The following is an 8,853-nucleotide window of genomic DNA, read 5'->3' as shown; positions in this document are numbered from 1 at the left end:
TGCGAGTACTAGTACCCGGGGGTGATGTGTGCGTATTAGTACCTGGGGGTGATGTAGGCCTGCAGGTCCGTCCCTTCCTCCGGGGCTATGGGAGCGTCGCTGGCGATGTTGAGGAAGATGAGGTAAAAGGCCACGTAGTGAGTGATGAGGCCCAGCAGAACCACCGGGTTCCTCCCAAACCGGCTGCACTTGTTCAGCATCCCGAACACGCTTCCTCCTGTTGAGACGGAGCAGAGACAGGAAGTCAGTCATGTTCTGACTCCAGATGTTTGTCAGGTCGTTTCCTCGTCTCCTCTACTGCTCACAAGGAGACTGATTCATAAAACACAGATGGAGAGTAATCAAGTACTTTTACTCAATTATTTAAGAACAAATCTGAGGTACTTCAATGAGTATTTTCATGTTTTTCTGCTTTGTAGTTCCACTCTACTACATATTGTACTTTTTACTTATCTGGTGAGAAAATCCTCCTTCAGCTAAATAAACTCTCTGAAGAGCCTCTTGGATCAGATGTAAAACGGTTCTTTTTAGAGATACGAGGTTCTCACAGGACAGAGACGCTACAAACATGTGATGATCTTATAGAATATGATGCTTTGATGTAGATTAAACTAACCAGCAGGATACAAAGGAGTTACAATACAACATACGCATTAATAATAGTAAAAATTTTACTGATCAATCAATAGTTTTACTTGGTAAAGTTTTGAGAGCAGCACTTTTACTTGTAGTGGAGTACTTCTACGGTGCGTTATCAGGACTTTTTACTGCAGAGAAGGATCTGAATACTGTCAGAAACGAGGTGAAAACGGGAAGCAGAAGACTCACCCAGGATCTCTCCGATGCCGATGCAGATGCCAGAGATGCCGATCAGACTCTTAGCATCTTGGCCGAAGCGCGTCATGGCTCCGATACACGTCCCGTAGACGCCGCTGTAGAACGTGAGCTCCAGACCTGACAGAGCAGACAGACGCATGAGTCCAGACTCAGTAGTGACATCCTCCACACATCTTAATCTCATCTCACCTGTGTACCCTATGGAGACACTCAGCAGCAGCATCTCTTTGGTGGCGAACATTTTACACGCTTTCACTGCAAAAAGAAGAGAAGAAAGAGGGCGGGTGTTTAACAGGAGTTACACTGAAGATTAAAGTGGAGGATATTTTTAGTAAACTCACCAAAAGCATCCAGAGCTTGTGACCAGAGGCCTGGACGAGCCGAGCTGCAGAGAGGAGGACGATGAAGACACTATGATGCTGATATAACTGACCTTTCACACCATCATATTTGTTTTCTTGGACATTTATACGGGTGCAATAATCACATTCATATCCAGTTTCAAATCCCAGGTCTTTCCAGGCCGCCCGTGAACACTCACCTGGCTGCGGAGGAGCTCTCTGTGGACTCGGCCTGCAGCAGTGACTCGGCAGCCCCGGAGGGAGCAGGTTCAGGATCAGGCTTCCGGATCAGAAAGAAGAGGAAGCAGCCCACCAGACTGATCACCGTGAGGGAGATGAACACCGTCTGGCGGTCCTTGTCTGAGACACACACAGCGTGAGTCACGCGCTCAAAATGAAACATCTTATGAAAATGGGAAGTGAACTCTATGAATAGCAATAAAACACATTGAGATTTGATCAAATACAGCTTCTACCGGTGATGTGAACGTGTCCATGCCAGGCACAGTAAATGTAGAGATTTCCAAAGAATAAGCTGCAGAGAGACGAGGAGGGAAAAAAAAAAAAAAAAAACTGCATTCAGAGGAAGAGGTCCCTGTAACAAAACCTCAAACTAGATTCAGGTACATGTTGGTTCAAAAGGGTTCACCTGAACTGCAGCAGCGCCCAGAATATGCCACTATTCCTTCCAATGGTGTTATCAGTAGAGTTGATGGTCAGCACATTCCCCTGAGCCGTCCACAAGACTTAAAAAAACACACAAAGGAAAAGTGAGAAGCTGTAAACGCGGAGCAGACGTGTTCCACGAGGTAGAAACGTTCACTCGATGAGGTCTCTGTACCTGCTGCTCCTATTCCAACCAACACGGAGGCTGTGTAGAAGCTCCACGTGTACGGGTAGATGAACATAGCGATGTAGCCGCTAAAGAACAACAACATCAGAGACGTTAGAAGTCTGAATTTGCATTTTTTTTAAAGACGAGGGTGTGTGTTGGTCGGCGTGGGCTCACCTGTACAGAAGCCCACTGAAAAACATGGACAGCTGCGGTCCAATGACGGTCACCACTGAGGGGGCGATCATGTTGGAGGCAGAGAAAACCCCGTAGATGATGGCCATGCTACAAGGGACAGGACAGTTAAATCTGTACGGGACTTCTCTGAGACGCTTCAAAGATGTCTCTCTCTTAAGTGGTGAGATTGAGGTCATGTACGATGTTTTCTGGGTTCCCGACTGGCTGAACTTTTCTAAAATTGGTTTTCCCTAAGATTTAATTAGGATGTCTGAGTGCCACAGATTTGATTATAGAAGGTACCAAGCGGCTCTGTATTGATGCTCAGCTAACATCTGCACAGATGTTGTGTACCGGAGCGTCAGGTGATGGAATGTGAACCTGTGGATACTGACCTTGTGTATCCACTCCCGTGGAACTCGGTGCTGTTGAAGCTCTTGAGAACTGTTTGCTAGAAAGAAGAAGAAAGAGGACAGCGTGATGTGTCTTATCTGAAGTGCGATCAGTCGGGAATGTTCATCATTAAACACAACCTACCTCTATGTTGCCGCATGTTTGAAAAGCAGTGAACATAAACATAAAGCCGAAGCCCAGGATAACAATGTTCAACAGATTCTTCCCCTCCGGACTCATTTTGCACGATGTTTGCAAACTCCTTGAGGAAGTGAACGCAACACAAAAGAATCTGAGAAGAGAAGAAGAAATCAGAAGAACTAGCATTAAAGCACTCACTGCATCAGTCATTAAGAACAGCGTCTCTTTCTCTTGTTTTTACACCAAACTTCATTCACAAATCTGTTGTTTTATCACAAACACACTTAAACACATTTAACAATACATTTAAATTGTCCGACATTCGTTTTGTATTTGAACGCGCACACGGATCATTTCGGCACACAGTGGATGTACACAACATCTACTTTATTTCCATAAAATAACTTTATAGCGTTGCTTTCCATCGTTCCCATCTCAACGTGTTTAGGTGGATAACAGCCTGGACATGATTATTTAACTAAAAGTTAGACTTAAAATAAGGATTTTTCGTAAATAGATTGTATGCCGAATTCTAAAGTGCATCGTTTGGATTACAACACCACCAAAATGTATGCTTTATCCCGCTTTATGTCCGCCTATAAGAAAAGGAGCATTTAATTGACAGAGTTCTTAAAGGGGGTGGTCTTACTGTTTCTTAAACCGAAGAGGAAACGACCGAGACACTGACTGATCCCAAGAGACAAAGGAAGTCAACCACTGTAAGCTTTGACACAGAAAACAATTTACCAACAACGCTGAAGCTTTCAGGCTAACCCCCTTCAGACCCGCTCCTCTTTGTGCGGACTCAGAGTGCTCTTAGAAACATAGTCAGCTGTTTCCGGAAGTCCTCAGCGGGTCATCTTCTTCTCCTAAAACTAACTTCCACGTGATGGTTCCCCGTCGTGTAAAACCAGATTATCTGGAACAACTTTCACGGCACCGATTAAACAGGACTTGCCCAAAACTAGAAAGGGCAGTCATGTGATGTGAATCAGCTGACTGCTGTGACTAGCAGTTGTGCTTAGTTTGTTTATGGAAAATAGATTCTACTTCCGGTTACTTATTTAATAATTGTATGTTACACGTCATAAATAAATGTCATTGATTTTAAACCACTCGGGTTTTATAACTGTATTAAAATACATCATCAATTATTGTTTTAAAAAACACGTACTAGCTGTTAATTTGGGGGTAACGGCTACAGCTAGCAAATAATTAAAACTACTTCCGGTTAAAAATAAAACAACAACGCCATATACGGAAGTAAAACTGTTTACTTTAGTAACGTTTTGAATACATAACGTTTACTTGTAGTTGACTATTTAATAAATAAAGGATCTTCTTTCATCACTGCTTGTTATTAAGTTTTTAAAAACACTACTAGGTAATTCCACCAGGGGGCGAAAGTGCGGCAAATGTGATACCGAGGAGCGCCCACATTCTAAAAGTAGAAGAAGAAGAACCACTTCACTGGTTTGGGGCAGTTGATGAGCGCGAGGCAGACGGAGTTGTGCGGGAAAAAGAAGTCGCGTATTTTTGCGTTTTGTCCTCCACAGGCGAAGCAAATCCATTTAAAATCTACACCCTCACGCGCGTGTGGGTGGCGCGTGGACCTTCTACAAACAGGTTAGGCTCCATCGTAGCCGAGATATAAACTGTTTTTGAGGAATCCAGCTAGGCCTCAAAAGCTTTACCCGCCATGAGTTACGGTAGGCCTCCGCCAGACGTCGACGGCATGACTTCCCTGAAAGTGGACAACTTGACGTACCGAACGTCGCCCGAGACCCTCCGACGCGTGTTCGAGAAGTACGGCCGCGTGGGGGACGTCTACATCCCGCGCGACCGCTACACCAAAGAGAGCCGAGGGTTCGCCTTCGTGCGGTTCCACGACAAGCGTGACGCCGAGGACGCGATGGACGCCATGGACGGCGCGCTGCTCGACGGACGGGAGCTCCGAGTCCAGATGGCCCGCTACGGAAGACCCCCAGATTCTCACTACGGTGGCAGCGGAGGAGGTGGTGGTGGAGGTGGAGGAGGTGGTGGTGGAGGTGGTGGAGGAGGACGAGGCGACCGACGAGGAGGGCCTACCAGGAGGTACGGTGGTGGTGGCGGTGGCGGCGGCGGTGGCGGCCATGGACGCAGAAGCAGAAGGTAAGGATACGCACATATAGCTAAGTTAGTTAGCAACCTTTAGCCAGACTCCATTGAATAATTTGCATATTCAGTGAGTCCTCGGTCTGTTGATCGATACTTTCCTCCTCGTGGAACAAAAGTGTTTTTGAGAATTTAAGAGATCCACTTATCAATTCGGCACAGATTGAATACAGAAAAATAACAGTTTTAACAAGTGGAGTTAGTTGTAAGTAGTTTCTGTTTTTCTTTCTTTCAAATAATCTTCCTGGTGGATCATTTGAATACCGACTTTACTTATTGGTCCATACTTGTTTTATCAGATATTATTTCTAATTATTTAGTAGTGTTCAAGGCTATTTATTAAGAAGGAGCAGACACCAACAGACTTTCAGGCGGCTTGATTTAGGATGTAGTATAACTCCAGCTAATCTGTCCGGTTAATCTAATGAAACGGAGATTAAGTCTAAAGTAAGTGTGTAGCGTGTCTTTATGTAGTGTATATGCTGTGTAGTGTCTTTATCTAGTGTATATTGTGTGTGTGTGGTGTGTCTTTATCTAGTGTATATTGTGTGTGTGTGGTGTGTCTTTATCTAGTGTATATTGTGTGTGTGTGGCGCGTCTTTAGCTAGTGTATATTTTGTGTGTGTGTGTGTGTGTGTGTGTGTGTGGTGCGTCTTTAGCTAGTGTATATGCTGCATCAGTGCAGCCACACTGTACTGATCTCCACATGGTCGATGTTAACTCAACCCACTGAATGCATTCAGCTCTTCCCCCAGCCCGAGAAACAGAAGACGCAGCCGGTCCCGCTCCAGGAGCCGCTCTCGCTCCAGAAGCCGGTCCCGCTACAGCAGATCCAGGTCCAGGTCCTACTCCAGGTCCAAGTCTCACTCTCCCAGGAACAAGAAGGCCAAGGCCAAGTCCCCCTCTCGTTCCAGGTCCCGGTCCAAATCCAAGTCCAAGTCCAAATCCAAATCCAAGTCGAGGTCCAGAAGCCACACCCCTTCCTCCAAAAGAGGGTCCAGGTCGAGATCTAAAAGCCAGCCCAAGTCAGCAGCAGAGAACGGAGGGGAAACCCCGTAGAGCTCCAGAATCAGGTGAGCGTTGACATTTATTTAAGAGATTTATTTTTGTTTGTTTCCATTGTCTGTTTAAAGTCATTAGTGCCAGCACAAGAGACAGACTGTAGCCGGTAAGTTGATCCCCTTTAGCAGCCGATCCAGCAGGTAGTCTGACCCGTTACGTCTAGATTAACTAGCTCTACAAACAAAACATCTTTTTTTTTAAATAATGCCAGTTGCTCAAAACTCATCTTTTTCCTGAAAACTTGATCTGCAACCTACCTTCCTGAGCCCATGGTTACATTTTTCTGTCATACCCAGTGTGCAAGCTCGTCATTTTTCACTGAATACTAAGCAAAGTGTTTGTTAAGAACAGCCCTGTAAACCAAAATCTGGACTTCTCTCCTTCCCAAGCTGCGGCATCCTGTTTGCTAAAGTGGAGTTTGAGCTGAGCTGAGGCAGTATGAGCAGTTAGAAGGGATGTGGTGCTGGTGAGCTGCCCACAGGCCGCCTGCTGCTGTGCAGCAGGGTGGAGGCAGGCAGAGTTGGGGTTTGGTGTTGAGGTACGTCTGTCTGTGTCCGTCCACCGGGACATCAAACTGTCCTCCAGGTCTCGAGGGGCGCTGAGGTTTGTCTCTCCTCCCAATGTCCGTCGGCTCGTTGCATTTTCCTTTGCACGCATTTTCAATGTGACGGATTCCCATTAAGACTCAAAATACATAAATGTATGTTCAGGTGGAGTAAGAAGGTAGGACTCTGCAACATTCAGCTCATGTCAAATCTAAATGGAAGCTGTTTGCTTTGCTTTTCCTCCAGAATTCATCTTTTAATCCTCTAACTGCTTCCTGTCGGTCGCTGATTATTAAAGCTGCACAACTCACTTTGATCTTTTGTCTTTATTGAATCTTTTCATGACAGTTGGACTCAAGCTAATAACGATTATTGTCGATTAGTCACATTTAGTTTTGTCCCGGTTGAATCGTGAGGTCAGAAATCGACCGTCACGGGTTCCCGGATGATATTTTAAGCTCCTTGTTTCATCCGATGGTCCAAAACTCAAAGATGTTCAGTTTCTAATGTGCAAAAGAAAAAGACGACTAATGACCATAAAGATTAATGATGCACATAATCAACAATCCATCTACAGTTAAAAAGAACTGCATCCAGAGCACGAAGATGAACCCAAACGTCACCAGATAGTCAACGAGTCTCATTCCTCTCATCTGCTGCCCTCTACCGGCTGACTGTCTAATAATAATACACTAACAGTACTTAAAACAAGCAAAAAGCAGGAGCTGTACACGTGTTGAAAATAACTGTGGAGGAAAATGCAGCGTGCCCAAAACAGTCCTGTGATGACGGCGGAAGGATGAAATTGTAGTTGAAGTTGAGGGAGATGTTTGTGGATGTTTGAGGCTTTGATAAAGTAGATAATCATTATTCCGGTGGAACCAACCGATCCATTAAAGTGTGAGTGAACAGAAACACATGGCTGCTCTGTGTGTTCTCCATCCTAACTTTGTCTGTTGTGACAGTTTTCAGGTGAAGACCGAGAGCTCCGAGTCCTCGACTGGATCAACCTGAGCCACAGTGTCCTGCTGTCAAAGGTTATTATTGTGTCTTCCATGCTTTACTTTGTTTTATTCATTTGGCCGCAAAAAAAAAAGTCTTTGTCCACCTCATTGATGTGCTGTGATTTTACTTTCATAATGATTTTAAAATCTGGGTCATGATGCCGGATCATACACGAGTTATTACGTTTGTACCAGTTTCTCTCTTTGCTCTCGGCAGCCTGAAGCTCTGTTCTTTAGACCTCACATGGATCCTGATTAACTCAGTGACCCAACGAGAGGTTCAGTGATTACACTTCATCACTAGAACACAGCGGAGGATTCCTTTACGTTTCTGTGGTGGCTAAAAGCAGTTTTAGTTCAAAGTTAGTATAATTATTACACAAAGCAAACGGATTGTACTGATGTGTAAACATTCTAGAACTACAGCTGATTATTTTACTCATCTGTCGACCTTTTGTTTGGTCTATAAAGTTTTTTTCCTCAAACGATCAAACTATTCTCCAAATCTGTTTAGATTTATTTCCATCGCTAATTGATGAAGTAGTTCGTCTTTAACCGTTACTTTCTGCTAATGAGTGGCTTTGGTCCACGTGGAGGTTCTGTGGACGCGTAGGTTTATCTTCTATGTCAGACTGATCTACCAGAGACGGTCTGCGTCATCACACCACAAAGCCTGAGTTAAGTCTCACTGAAGTCCTCAGTGATTCTACCGGCTCCTCCTTTAACCTCCCACCACATCATTTACTCTCAGACAGCGTTTCCTTTGTTTCTTTGTTCTTTTCTTTTGATCGTTTGACCCTAATCCTGCTTGTGTGTTTGTTTTGTGCACTAGGCGCAGTGTTGTAGCCGTTGAGTATTGCTGGTTAGCTGTTAAGGTGGCGTGTTGCTCTGCTGATGTATCCAGTGTTCTCCAGAATGCTCCTGTGACTACCAGTGGTGCGGTCCTACCGTCTCTCCTGTGTAACTAATGTTCCTCATGTGCTCATGGATGACAAATGTGACTTTCATTAAAGATTTGGTGTTTTGTCTAAACCGGTCTCTGTGCTGTTATTACTGAGTGTACGTGACGTGTGTACGTCTGGAGGAAGTATTCTTTACTTCAGTAAAAGTACTAATACCACGCTGTTAAAATACTCCTCTACAAACAACTCAGTGAAAGTATGCAAGTATTCAAAGTATTATTAGTTCAGTAAATGTTTATGGAGATGATCGACATCCTTCATTTTGATCACATAAGATGTTTTATGTTAAAAGAAACTAAAAATTAAAACCGGATGTTTGACTTAAAGACATAAGAGGTTGAGATGGAACATTGAAGTTGCGATGTAAATAACTGACCATATATGTGTACGTGTGTGTGTGTGTGT

General features: G+C 44.4%; 2 protein-coding genes across 6 annotated transcripts; one reads left to right on the top strand and one right to left on the bottom strand.

Annotated features, from left to right (window-relative positions):
* Positions 1 to 15: 15 nt before the first annotated feature.
* Positions 16 to 3,735, bottom strand: mfsd11 (major facilitator superfamily domain containing 11). Of its 2 annotated transcripts, none has more exons than XM_031839884.1 (12): positions 3,469 to 3,735; positions 2,725 to 2,872; positions 2,583 to 2,638; positions 2,188 to 2,295; positions 2,020 to 2,099; positions 1,828 to 1,924; positions 1,655 to 1,713; positions 1,379 to 1,538; positions 1,179 to 1,222; positions 1,027 to 1,092; positions 829 to 954; positions 16 to 217 (listed from the first exon to the last, which is right to left on the bottom strand). In XM_031839884.1, exons 2-12 carry the CDS (start codon positions 2,818 to 2,820, stop codon positions 36 to 38), a joined length of 1,074 nt encoding a protein of 357 aa, XP_031695744.1. In that variant the 5' UTR covers positions 2,821 to 2,872; positions 3,469 to 3,735; the 3' UTR covers positions 16 to 35. The 2 variants fall into 2 exon arrangements, with proteins under 2 accessions (XP_031695744.1, XP_031695745.1); XM_031839885.1 differs by lacking the exon at positions 3,469 to 3,735 and adding an exon at positions 3,371 to 3,450.
* Positions 3,736 to 4,161: 426 nt separating this feature from the next.
* On the top strand, positions 4,162 to 8,518 carry srsf2b (serine and arginine rich splicing factor 2b). Of its 4 annotated transcripts, XR_004212269.1 has the most exons (4): positions 4,162 to 4,872; positions 5,619 to 5,948; positions 7,448 to 7,519; positions 8,319 to 8,518. XR_004212269.1 is itself a non-coding variant. In XM_031839883.1 (3 exons), the coding sequence occupies exons 1-2, from the start codon at positions 4,421 to 4,423 to the stop codon at positions 5,932 to 5,934; spliced, it is 768 nt and encodes a 255-aa protein (XP_031695743.1). In that variant the 5' UTR covers positions 4,162 to 4,420; the 3' UTR covers positions 5,935 to 5,948; positions 7,455 to 8,518. The 4 variants fall into 4 exon arrangements, 3 of the variants coding, with proteins under 3 accessions (XP_031695743.1, XP_031695740.1, XP_031695742.1); XM_031839883.1 differs by having other exon boundaries at positions 7,455 to 8,518; XM_031839880.1 differs by having other exon boundaries at positions 7,448 to 8,518.
* Positions 8,519 to 8,853: the final 335 nt, after the last annotated feature.

Source organism: Anarrhichthys ocellatus, unplaced genomic scaffold (assembly GCF_004355925.1).
Source record: "Anarrhichthys ocellatus isolate YVR2014 unplaced genomic scaffold, GSC_Weel_1.0 scaffold2032, whole genome shotgun sequence".
In the NCBI taxonomy this organism is placed as follows: Eukaryota; Metazoa; Chordata; class Actinopteri; order Perciformes; family Anarhichadidae; genus Anarrhichthys; species Anarrhichthys ocellatus.
The sequence above is the reverse complement of the archived record's forward strand: the minus strand, read 5'-3'. Positions and strand labels throughout refer to the sequence as shown.

Bases quoted from the DNA above. Each gene is read 5' to 3' on its own strand.
- mfsd11 (XM_031839884.1), bottom strand. From the start codon at position 2,820: ATGAGTCCGGAGGGGAAGAATCTGTTGAACATTGTTATCCTGGGCTTC. The intron at 1,539-1,654 runs GTAGAAGCTGTA...TGTGTGTCTCAG, and splicing joins TGGACACGTTCACATCACCG to ACAAGGACCGCCAGACGGTG. The intron at 1,093-1,178 runs GTGAGTTTACTA...TTCTTTTTGCAG, and splicing joins ACAAGCTCTGGATGCTTTTG to TGAAAGCGTGTAAAATGTTC.
- srsf2b (XM_031839883.1), top strand. From the start codon at position 4,421: ATGAGTTACGGTAGGCCTCCGCCAGACGTCGACGGCATGACTTCCCTG. The intron at 4,873-5,618 runs GTAAGGATACGC...GAATGCATTCAG, and splicing joins CATGGACGCAGAAGCAGAAG to CTCTTCCCCCAGCCCGAGAA.